The sequence below is a fragment of the Ranitomeya imitator genome, chromosome 2 (genome assembly GCF_032444005.1).
Source record: "Ranitomeya imitator isolate aRanImi1 chromosome 2, aRanImi1.pri, whole genome shotgun sequence".
NCBI lineage: Eukaryota > Metazoa > Chordata > Amphibia > Anura > Dendrobatidae > Ranitomeya > Ranitomeya imitator.
Genome location: NC_091283.1, coordinates 191,727,433 through 191,740,265, shown reverse-complemented (window position 1 = coordinate 191,740,265; position 12,833 = coordinate 191,727,433). Strand labels below are relative to the sequence as shown.

At 44.6% G+C, this 12,833-nt stretch overlaps 1 protein-coding gene across 3 annotated transcripts in view; it reads right to left on the bottom strand.

The window, feature by feature from the left end:
* Positions 1-12,833, bottom strand: part of ARHGAP4 (Rho GTPase activating protein 4) — a 96,076-nt gene that overhangs the window by 11,659 nt on the left and 71,584 nt on the right. The window contains exons 12-15 of one of the 3 annotated variants that reach the window (XM_069748422.1): positions 10,810-10,837; positions 8,651-8,711; positions 7,844-7,921; positions 6,732-6,866 (exon numbers count right to left, since the gene is read on the bottom strand). In XM_069748422.1, coding sequence (XP_069604523.1) covers positions 6,732-6,866; positions 7,844-7,921; positions 8,651-8,711; positions 10,810-10,837 — 302 coding nt within the window. Of the gene's footprint in view, positions 1-6,731; positions 6,867-7,843; positions 7,922-8,650; positions 8,712-10,809; positions 10,838-12,833 lie in introns of those variants that run through there. The other 2 variants (XM_069748421.1, XR_011318038.1) reach the window with 2 other exon arrangements.

Here is a 12,833-nt window from a genome sequence, read left to right as displayed (position 1 = left end):
GACCTGGTGGTTAGGAGCACCAGGAACGACCTGATGGTTAAACTCACACAAGACAAGCTCTGGGAAGTGGGAACTCTGCTGACCGCAACCCCTAATCCTATCACACAACTAGAAATAGCCGTGGAGCGTACCTAACACGGCCTAGACGCCTCTTCACAGCCTAAGAGCTAACTAGCCCTAGAACTAGAAAATAAAGCCCACCTTGCCTCAGAGAAATTCCACAAAGGAAAAGGCAGCCCCCCACACACATTGACTGTGAGTAAAGATGAAAGTCACAAACACAGAAATGAAACAGGTTTCAGCAAAGAGAGGCCCGACTTACTAAACAGACTGAGGATAGGAAAGGTATCTTTGCGGTCAGCACAAAAAACTACAAAAAGACCACGCAGAGTGTGCAAAAAGACCTCCGCACCGACTCACGGTGCGGAGGTGCCACTCTGCATCCCAGAGTTTCCAGCTAGCAAAACAAAATCATGACAGCAAGCTGGACGAGAAAGCAATGAACAAATAATAACTAGCAGGGACTTAGCTTCTGCTGGAGTAGACAGGTCACCAGAAAGATCCAAGAGCGAATTGAACCAGTACAAGAACATTGACAGCTGGCATGGAGTAACGATCTGAGTGGAGTTAAATAGAGCAGCCAGCCAACGAATAAACTCCGTCACCTGTGGAAGGAACCTCAGAAGCAGCAGCACAACTCACAGCCACCAGAGGGAGCCCATGGACAGAACTCGCCGAAGTACCATTCATGACCACAGGAGGGAGATCGATAACAGAATTCACAACAGTACCCCCCCCCCCTTGAGGAGGGGTCACCGAACCCTCACCAGAGCCCCCAGGCCGATCAGGACGAGCCAAATGAAAGGCATGAACTAGAACGGCAGCATGAACATCAGAGGCAAAAACCCAGGAATTATCTTCCTGACCATAACCCTTCCACTTGACCAGGTACTGGAGCTTCTGTCTCGAAATACGAGAATCCAAAATCTTCTCCACCACATACTCCAACTCCCCCTCGACCAACACCGGGGCAGGAGGATCAACGGAGGGAACCATAGGCGCCACGTATCTCCGCAATAACGACCTATGGAACACATTATGGATGGCAAAAGAAGCTGGAAGGGCCAAACGAAATGACACAGGATTGAGAACTTCAGAAATCTTATACGGACCAATGAAACGAGGCTTAAACTTAGGAGAGGAAACCTTCATAGGAACATGACGAGACGACAACCAAACCAAATCCCCAACACGAAGTCGGGGACCCACACAGCGCCGGCGGTTAGCGAAACGTTGAGCCTTCTCCTGGGACAATGTCAAATTGTCCACCACATGAGTCCAAATCTGCTGCAACCTGTCCACCACAGTATCCACACCAGGACAGTCCGAAGACTCAACCTGCCCTGAATAGAAACGAGGATGGAAACCAGAATTACAGAAAAAAGGCGAAACCAAAGTAGCCGAGCTGGCCCGATTATTAAGGGCGAACTCAGCCAAAGGCAAGAAGGACACCCAATCATCCTGATCAGCAGAAACAAAGCATCTCAGATATGTTTCCAAAGTCTGATTAGTTCGTTCGGTTTGGCCATTTGTCTGAGGATGGAAAGCCGAAGAAAAAGACAAATCAATGCCCATCTTAGCACAAAAGGACCGCCAAAACCTCGAAACGAACTGGGAACCTCTGTCCGAGACGATGTTCTCCGGAATGCCATGCAAACTAACCACATGCTGGAAAAACAATGGCACCAAATCAGAGGAAGAAGGCAATTTAGACAAGGGTACCAAATGGACCATCTTAGAGAAGCGATCACAAACCACCCAAATGACCGACATCCTTTGAGAGACAGGGAGATCTGAAATAAAATCCATGGAAATATGCGTCCAGGGCCTCTTCGGGACCGGCAAGGGCAAAAACAACCCACTGGCACGAGAACAGCAGGGCTTAGCCCGAGCACAAGTACCACAGGACTGCACAAAAGAACGTACATCCCGTGACAAAGAAGGCCACCAAAAGGATCTAGCCACCAAATCTCTGGTACCAAAGATTCCCGGATGAGCCGCTAACACCGAACAATGAACCTCAGAGATAACTCTACTAGTCCATCTATCAGGGACAAACAGTTTCTCCGCTGGGCAACGGTCAGGTCTATCAGCCTGAAATTTCTGCAGCACACGCCGCAAATCAGGGGAGATGGCAGACAAAATTACCCCCTCTTTGAGAATACCCGCCGGCTCAGGAACATCCGGAGAGTCAGGCACAAAACTCCTTGACAGGGCATCAGCCTTCACATTCTTAGAGCCCGGAAAGTACGAAACCACAAAATCGAAACGGGAGAAAAACAGCGACCATCGAGCCTGTCTAGGATTCAACCGTTTGGCAGACTCGAGATAAGTCAAATTCTTGTGATCTGTCAAGACCACCACGCGATGCTTGGCTCCTTCAAGCCAATGTCGCCACTCCTCGAATGCCCACTTCATGGCCAACAACTCTCGATTGCCAACATCATAATTGCGCTCAGCAGGCGAAAATTTTCTAGAAAAGAAGGCACATGGTTTCATCACCGAGCAATCAGAACTTCTTTGCGACAAAACAGCCCCTGCTCCAATCTCAGAAGCATCAACCTCGACCTGAAACGGAAGTGAAACATCTGGCTGGCACAACACAGGGGCAGAAGAAAAATGACGCTTCAACTCCTGAAAAGCCTCTACAGCCGCAGAGGACCAATTGACCACATCAGCACCTTTCTTGGTCAAATCAGTCAACGGTTTAGCAACACTAGAAAAATTAGCGATGAAGCGACGGTAAAAATCAGCAAAGCCCAGGAACTTCTGCAGGCTCTTCCCAGATGTAGGCTGAGTCCAATCATAAATGGCCTGAACTTTAACAGGGTCCATCTCGATAGTAGAAGGTGAAAAAATGAAACCCAAAAATGAAACCTTCGGAACTCCAAAGAGACATTTCGACCCCTTCACAAACAAGGAATTCGCACGAAGGACCTGGAACACCATTCTGACCTGCTTCACATGAGACTCCCAATCATCCGAAAAGACCAAAATATCATCCAAATATACCATCATGAATCTATCCAGGTACTCTCGGAAGATGTCATGCATAAAGGACTGAAACACAGATGGAGCATTAGAAAGCCCGAATGGCATAACCAGGTACTCAAAATGGCCCTCGGGCGTATTAAATGCTGTTTTCCATTCATCGCCCTGTTTAATTCGCACAAGATTATACGCCCCTCGAAGATCTATCTTGGTGAACCAACTAGCCCCCTTAATCCGAGCAAACAAATCAGACAGCAGCGGCAAAGGGTACTGAAATTTGACTGTTATCTTATTAAGAAGGCAGTAATCAATACAAGGTCTCAAAGAGCCATCCTTCTTGGCCACAAAAAAGAACCCAGCTCCCAACGGTGATGACGACGGGCGAATATGACCCTTCTCCAAGGATTCCTTTATATAACTCCGCATAGCGGCGTGCTCTGGCACAGATAAATTAAACAGTCGGCCCTTAGGAAACTTACTACCAGGAATCAAATTAATAGCACAATCGCAATCCCTATGAGGAGGTAGTGCACCGGATTTGGGCTCTTCAAATACATCCCGGTAATCTGACAAAAACTCAGGGACTTCAGAAGGAGTGGAAGACGAAATTGACAGCAATGGAACATCACCATGTACCCCCTGACAACCCCAGCCGGACACAGACATAGATTTCCAATCCAAAACTGGATTATGGACCTGTAGCCATGGCAACCCCAAAACGACCACATCATGCAGATTATGCAACACCAAAAAGCGAATATCCTCCTGATGTGCAGGAGCCATTGACATGGTCAATTGAGTCCAGTACTGAGGCTTATTCTTGGCCAAAGGCGTAGCATCAATTCCTCTCAATGGAATAGGATGCTGCAAGGGCTCCAAGAAAAAACCACAGCGCCTGGCAAACTCCAAGTCCATCAAATTCAGGGCAGCGCCTGAATCCACAAATGCCATAACAGAATAGGACGACAGAGAGCAAATCAGAGTAGCGGCAAAAGAAATTTAGACTGTACCGTACCAATGGTGGCAGACCTAGCGAACCGCTTAGTGCGCTTAGGACAATCGGAGATAGCATGAGTGGAATCACCACAGTAAAAACACAGCCCATTCTGACGTCTGTGTTCTTGCCGTTCAACTCTGGTCAAAGTCCTATCACACTGCATAGGCTCAGGCCTATGCTCAGAGAATACCGCCAAATGGTGCACAGTTTTGCGCTCACGCAAGCGCCGATCGATCTGAATGGCCAAGAACATAGACTCATTCAGACCAGCAGGCGTGGGAAATCCCACCATGACATCCTTAAGGGCTTCAGAAAGACCCTTTCTGAAAATTGCCGCCAGGGCACACTCATTCCACTGAGTAAGCACAGACCACTTTCTAAACTTCTGACAGTACACCTCCGCTTCATCCTGACCCTGACACAAAGCCAGCAAGATTTTCTCTGCCTGATCCACTGAATTAGGTTCATCATAAAGCAATCCAAGCGCCAGAAAAAACGCATCTACATCACGCAATGCAGGATCTCCTGGCGCAAGGGAAAATGCCCAGTCTTGAGGGTCACCACGCAACAAAGAAATAATGATTTTTACTTGTTGAACGGGGTTACCAGAGGAGCGGGGTTTCAAAGCTAGAAACAATTTACAATTATTTTTGAAATTCAGGAACTTAGATCTATCCCCAGAAAACAAATCAGGAATTGGAATTCTAGGCTCTAACATCGGATTCTGAACCACAAAATCTTGAATGTTTTGTACCCTTGCAGTGAGATGATCTACACAAGAGGACAGACCTTGAATGTCCATATTTACACCTGTGTCTTAAACCACCCAAAGGTTAAGGGGAAAAGAAAGACAAAACACACTGCAAAGAAAAAAAAATGGTCTCAGAACTTCTCTTATCCCTCTATTGAGATGCATTAATACTTTGGGCCAGCTGTACTGTTATGGACCTGGTGGTTAGGAGCACCAGGAACGACCTGATGGTTAAACTCACACAAGACAAGCTCTGGGAAGTGGGAACTCTGCTGACCGCAACCCCTAATCCTATCACACAACTAGAAATAGCCGTGGAGCGTACCTAACACGGCCTAGACGCCTCTTCACAGCCTAAGAGCTAACTAGCCCTAGAAATAGAAAATAAAGCCCACCTTGCCTCAGAGAAATTCCCCAAAGGAAAAGGCAGCCCCCCACACACATTGACTGTGAGTAAAGATGAAAGTCACAAACACAGAAATGAAACAGGTTTCAGCAAAGAGAGGCCCGACTTACTAAACAGACTGAGGATAGGAAAGGTATCTTTGCGGTCAGCACAAAAAACTACAAAAAGACCACGCAGAGTGTGCAAAAAGACCTCCGCACCGACTCACGGTGCGGAGGTGCCACTCTGCATCCCAGAGCTTCCAGCTAGCAAAACAATATCATGACAGCAAGCTGGACGAGAAAACAATGAACAAATAATAACTAGCAGGGACTTAGCTTCTGCTGGAGTAGACAGGTCACCAGAAAGATCCAAGAGCGAATTGAACCAGTACAAGAACATTGACAGTTGGCATGGAGTAACGATCTGAGTGGAGTTAAATAGAGCAGCCAGCCAACGAATAAACTCCGTCACCTGAGGAAGGTACCTCAGAAGCAGCAGCACAACTCACAGCCACCAGAGGGAGTCCATGGACAGAACTCGCCGAAGTACCATTCATGACCACAGGAGGGAGTTCGATAACAGAATTCACAACAGGTTAGGTTAGGGCTAGAGTGGGGGCTAGGATCGGGGCTAGGGTTAGTGCCAGAGTGGGGGCTAGGAGAGCTAGGGTTAGGGCTAGGGTAGGGGCTAGGATCGGGGATGGATCAGGGCAAGTGTGAGGGCTAGGGTAAGTTCTTGAGTGGGGGCTAGGATTGGGGCTATGGTTGGGGCTAGAGTGGGGGCTAGGATTGGGGCTAGGGTTGGGGCCAGAGTGGTGGATAAGATGGGGCTAGGGTTAGTGCTAGGATTGGGGTTAGGATTAGTGCTAGGGTGGGGGCTAGAATTTGGGGAACGGTGAGGACTAGAGTTAGTGCTGTAGTGGGGGCTATAATGGAGGTAGAGTTAGGGCTAGGATTGGGGTTAGGGCTATAGTAGGGGCTAGGGTTAGTGCTAGAGTGGTGGCTATGATGTGGCTAGGGTAAGGGCTAGGATCAGGGCCAGGGTTAGGGATAAGGTAATGAAATAGTTACATAAAAATGTAGGTGTAAATAAGATAAAAAAAATTATAACTAAGTTTTTACATTTTACATTTTGCGTTGTATGTAAGTAAAAATAAAAAGCAGAAAAAATATAGAGGGCCAAAAGACAAAATATAAATATAGCAGTATTTTCTTAAAAAACAATTCATGTGCTTGGGGTATAAGGTGAGCAATGCTAGCCTGGTTGATGGCAGTGATAACGGCATACGGGTTAGGGGGCGCAAAACTATGGGCAACCCAATGGGGGCTGTACTGCTCCAGCTGGAGTTGTAAAATGCTCATTTTAATATTAGTCAGGAAAACTTTCAAAAGAGTGTCAGCCATTCTGACATGAATTTTCATAGTAAATATACCAGTGTAATCAGGTGTAAGAGCTGTATTTGATCATGTATGCAGCTTATATGTGTGATCTGGTGACACATCCAGCCACTCCCAACATGTCCACTGTAGATAGAATACACTCACGGAGAGAGGACAGTAATTCGTTGAACATGTCTTTTGGAAATAACGGCTTCTCCAGTCCCCGGAAGTACAGCTTCAGGACCCCCGCCACCGAGTCCACATCATTCCCTGTGTAGCTGGAGTCCAACCGGTCCTCACCTGGAAAGGAGCACAGATTAGTCCGCCTGTTGGAAAAATCCCAAAAGACCCAAAAAGGTGTCATTTCAGGAAGGTTTACTATGTCCCCAGAGCCAGTAACAAGTAGACAGTGAGAAGGCAGGGCTTAAAGGGGCGGTGCACTAGGTATCACTATGTATGCAGCTATTAAAGGTTGCTTTAATTGAAGGGAAATGAACCCGTTTTTATCAGCTTGATAAGTGGTATTATATATAAGAGAACAGACCTTTAATACATACCTAAAAAAAAATGTTATAAAGTAACTACGGTTTGAATTTTCTATTTTACGAGTTAACATAATCATTTTTATAATATATCTCATCAGAGAAATCAGCTATTTTCTCCTTCAGGACTGATCATTTATTCTCAATTCATGGTTACAATAAAATCTGTAACCTATGTCTTCAGTGAAGACAGACCTTTCCATTACTCAAGCAGGAAATGGCAGTTGGTGCTTATAAAGTTCTATGGAGGGGGAGGAGCCAGACAGACATTCTGCTGTCACTCCTCTAACTCCTCCTTCTTCCTCCATAGAGTTTTACGAGCAGCAACTGTTATTGTTATCGCCTTCACTGAATAAAGATTTTACCAGTAAATTGAATAGTGAAAGATCAGGAGAACAGGAGAAAGAAACATATTTTTTTTCTAATTAGTTTCCTATTATTATTGATTTATGGAAAATAAATAATATAAAACGCTAACAATATCATGCCATTCAACATGTCACCAGTAGATGGCGCCACTCCATAGCAAATATAGCACAAGGGAAAAGAATCCTGATAAACTGTGTTCTATATGTAGTTACCATGAATGTAAATGCATAAGTGACATAAATAGCAAAAGTGGCATAAAAAAAAATAAAACAGCAGTGTTGTTAAAAGTCCTACATTCCGAGATTGTGGCCCAGAAGGTAATCTATCCCCATTTTTCCGTCAGTGTCACCCTTATGTTATACGAACCTCTTTCAAAGGCACTGCGAATCTCATTCACCTGGGCCTGTGACCCTGGGACACGGAATATACCCTCGTGCTGTAGACCTATAGAAAAGTATACGCCAAAAATGTCACAAATACTCGTCACATGTCATTACATACAGCAGCAAAGCACAAGACAGATCTTTAAATTGGAACCTGTCACTTCCCATAAATGTGAAATATTTTTATCCTGAGTAAATGCCGCTGTTCTCCTGAATCCGGCGATGTTTTTCTTTTGTTCCTGCGCCTCTCCATTCCTGAGATATGGCCCCATTTCTACATATACAAATTTAGAATTGTTGGGCAAGTGGGTGTGGTCATCGAGAAAACGCCCACAGGAGGAGGAGACCAGAGGACCAAGCCTCCTTGGCTAACAAGACTAGATTTATATACAAGGAACAGGAGGCAACATCTCCAGAATGGACGAAGAAGAGGAGTACAACAACGATTTGTTATAGAAGTGGGCGCGATCCTAAACTTTTTCTCTGCGAGTCGTTTTAAGAATCACACCCCCTTGGCTATCAAGACTAGATTTCTATATAGGGAAGAAGAGGCCGTAGCTCAGGAACGGAGAGGCGCAGGAACAAAAGAAAAACATCGCCGGATTCAGGAGAACGGCGGCATTTACACCAGGTAAAAATAATGATGTATTTACGGCAAGTGATAGGTTATCTTTAAGATGAAAATAAGGAGTTTCCCCCCAAAAAACCTTGATTATTGATCGCAGATTTAGCAAATTCTTCACCCTTAGTTATTGATGCCATATCAGTTGCCTCTGACGAGTTTACCCACCGTGCAGGTTTATGAAGCGGATACAGCTCGATACGACCCGTGGAATGGCTTCTCCTGAACTCTGGGTGGTCGAGACACCAAGAGAAAAGACAAGAAAATGGCATGAGCAGGCCGGAAGACGTCTTAGTCTTTGGTATCATTGTCACTACGTTGAGATTAGCGGCTATAACTGCTGACCGGGCAGAAATACACGGTGGGGGGAAAGGATGGGGAAAGCCAATGAAGCCCATGATAAACTAAATACAACGGAAGGGGGCTACCAATCAGTATTCTACCAGAGTCCACCCTACATACACAACTATTCAGCTGCCTGCAACACGGGGAAGTCTTGGGAAGTCTTCACGCAGTCTTGGAGACCATTGAACCATGGGACAACTAAGCCTTCCGAGAAGCCATTCAATACAGTGATGTGTTTGGCCGACTTCCTCCAGAATAGAAGAACGTGATGCCACCTCTCGCCACATCCTGTTTGTTTTTTTACAAGAAAATACTTCCTCGGCTGCTATCACGAGGAGTATATAAAGTGTCACTCCGGCAAGACATGGACATCTGCCATCACAGCCGTGTTAGCTAGATTTCTGAAAGAGGGCAGCCATGTTTTTCTAAGCCTGGACAATCCCTTTAACTATTCATTAGATAAGATGTGACAATGACTTCAATCTAGGTTGGAGCCTATAGAGCGATCATTTTTATCACGTTGGAAAACATGGATTGCTTAGAAGTGTGGCTCAGTGGTTACATCGGTGAAGAAGGAAGTAGCTAGCTTCTCCTCCTAGTTTTATTTAAAGCGACATCTCTGAGGAACATTTTTTTTTTTAAATTAAGCATTCAGACTGGTTAAAAATATTTTTTATGAACTGAAACAGGGATTGCTTGGAAGTGTGGCTCAATGGTTAAATCGGGGAGGAAGGAAGTAGCTAGCTTCTCCTCCTAATTTGGTTTGAAGGGGAATTCTGGGGAAAATAAAACCATTTTTTCAAGTGTTCAGACTGGTTAAAAATATTTTTTTATCGATTTTAAAAAGAAGGATTGCTTGGAAGTGTAGCTCAGTGGTTACATCCATGAAGAAGGAAGTAGCTAGCTTCTCCTCCTACTCTAATTTTGTTTAAAGGGGCATTTTCTGGGGGAAAATAAAAACATTTAAGTGTTCAGACTGGTTGAAAATATTTTTTTAATAACTTAAAAACAGGGATTGCTCAGAAGTGTGGCTTAATGGTTACATCGGTGAAAAAGGAAGTAGCTAGCATCTTTTCTGCGTTCAGTTTAAAGGGGCATTCTGGGGAAAAAGATGATTTTAAAGTGTTCAGACTGCTAAAAATATTAAAATTATCAATAATTTGTGCTCTTAGAACCCCGGCAGCTCCAGTTCAGTCCCTAACCCAGTCCTTGCTCATCTGTTCTTTTTGGTCCCGTCCTTCCAGTGTGTCGAGAACGGGACCAGGCAGCGCAGACTATCACGGACTGCGAAAGTGCAGAACGGGAATTACAGTGGATTAGTGAGGATAAATATTAAATTATTTTATTATTTGTAACCCATCTGAACACTTTAGATAATAATTTGTATTCTGCAAAGCACCTCTTCGGAAAAAAAATAAAAGTAATTAAAAAAAAAACTTTTGGCATAAATGACAGAAGTTATGATCAGTGTCGTCCTGAAAGAGGAAGAGGCTGAAACTAGGAGAGGCAGCGTTTGCTAACGACAAGTTCATTGACTTTCTATTGAGTAGTCTCAATAGGACTCAACACTCGTTTAGAGTGTCCTTCTTCTCTTTGTTTCAGCGATCGGGGGTCTCAACGCTCTGACCACCACCGATTAAAACTTCTGATATTGTAGGTTTTTGGAAAACAGGGGCAAACAAAAACTTGAGACACAGACCCACAAAATGCTCCTTAATTAAAGACCAAGTGGCTCCTATCTGGCCAGACCTCCTGGGCTGATCATAGAGATCATTGGCTGGATGGGAGCTATGCAGGGGCAGAGTCCTGGTGAATGTTCTACTTCTGGCCATTACTATTTAATCCCACAACCTCTAACCATACAGAAAACAATAAGATGACATATGAAATAACCAACTGGAAAATAAAGCAACAATGAAGACTACAAGCAGACACAACAGCGCTGAAAGCCATGCATGAAGAGAAGAATTACTGAAATGTACCTTGGCTCGGGACAGGTACCGCCGTCTCCTGCAAGCAGAGTTGAGGGGGGGGGGAAGGACAAAGAGAGGATCGGTCTGTAAAGGGTTAATTGGAAGCACAAGCAGAATGAGGCTCCTGTGATCGCGCAAGGGATATCGGAAGGGAAATCACTCATAGTAAATAGTGCAGAGTCAATATGACACTTATAGAAAGCAGAGGTAGGCTTCAGATTTAGCAAATTCAAGTGCAGAATACAAAAAAAAAAAATCAAAAAAGTACATTTTTGTAGATGAGAAAGTTAAGAGCCTAGCAAAACTATAAGTCAATTTCTAATTCCCGATCTGTGAAGTCCAAAGTGGTCGCTTCTTTGGATTATGATGCCCTCAGTGTCTGTAGGTATCAAGATTTGTCCTGGTCTGCTTCCGTATAAATAAATCTCCCCCTCTATAAGATCAAATACACAGCAACAGCGAGGGGGACAAGGTGGATCATGATGCAACCATCCAGGACATGAAGGTGTCATGCTCCAGATTGAGGAGGCCAGGAGAACCTACAAGAAGATGTCATACTACAGAACAAACCTTTAAGAAGCTCTGGTGCTACAAATACAGGGGGTCAGGGGAACTTTCAGGAAGGAAGCATGCTACAGGTGGAGGAGGACAGGGGAACCTTCAGGGAGGTATTATGCTACACATGGTGGAGGCCACAAGAAATTCAAGCAGGTGTCATGCTGAACGTGGAGGAGGTCAAGGGAATCTTCAGAAAAGTGACATGCTAGAGATGATGGAGGTCAGAAGAACTTTAAAGAAGTTGTCATGCTACATGTGAAGGAGGTCAGGGGAACTTTCAAGGAGGTATTAAGCTACAGGTGGAGGAGGCCAGGAGAGCCTTCTATACGGTGTCATGTTACAGGTGGAGGAGGACAGGGGAAACTTCAGGAAGGTGTCATGCTACAGATGAAGGAGACCAGAAAAACTTTCAAGAAGGTGTCATTCTACATGTGAAGGTCTGGGAAACCTTCAGAAAGGTGTTATGCTCCACATGGAGGAGACCAGAAGAACCTTCAAGAAGGTGTCGTGCTTCAGGTGAAGGAGGTCAGAAGAACTTTCAAGAAGCTGTCATGCAACATGTGAAGGAGGTCTGGGAAACCTTCAGAAAGGTGTCATGCTCCACATGGAGGAGACCAGGAGAACCTTCAAGAAGGTGTCATGCTTCAGGTGAAAGAGGTCAGAAGAACTTTCAAGAAGGTGTTATGCTACATGTGAAGGAGGTCTGGGAAACCTTCAGAAAGGTGTCATGCTCCACATGGAGGAGACCAGGAGAACCTTCAAGAAGGTGTCATGCTTCAGGTGAAGGAGGTCAGAAGAACTTTCAAGAAGGTGTCATGCTACATGTGGAGGAGGTCAAGGGTACCTTTAGGAAGATGTCATGTTACAAATGAAGGGGGTCAGAACTGTCAGGAAGGTGTTATGCTACACATGTAGGTGGTCAGGGGAATCTTCAGGAAGGTGTCATGCTCTAGATGGAGGAGGCCGGGAACATTTTCAGGAAGGTCTCATGGAGGATCTTGTGATCAATCCAAATCTAGGCTTGGCTTCATAGGAATCTTTTGTTTTTTTTTTAAGACTACCTCAAATTTTGGATAACGCAACATCCATACTCCTGCTGAATTATCATCTATATTACAGAAGAAACTTTAATGAACACAGGGTGAAGCATCGCCAAATCTGTGCACTGTCCTCAGATGTAACGGGAGACTTGGAAATAAGAATGACCAATGTCATAAAATAACTATGGGATTTAATGTAGGGTCGTTTTTGTACTATTGATATTCATTATAAATATTATAAATGGTAAATGGAATCACCCTTTAAAAATCTGTAGCGCTAACTCAAGAGCATACCTTTATAAAGGAATAAGTAGGTGCCCTTAAAAGTTTAGGTCCCTTTTCTTCATCATCACCCCATTACAATCATTTATGTATGGATATTTGTAGGTTTATCCCATTATACCCGCAGTAATATGCTGTATAACACGTTTTCAA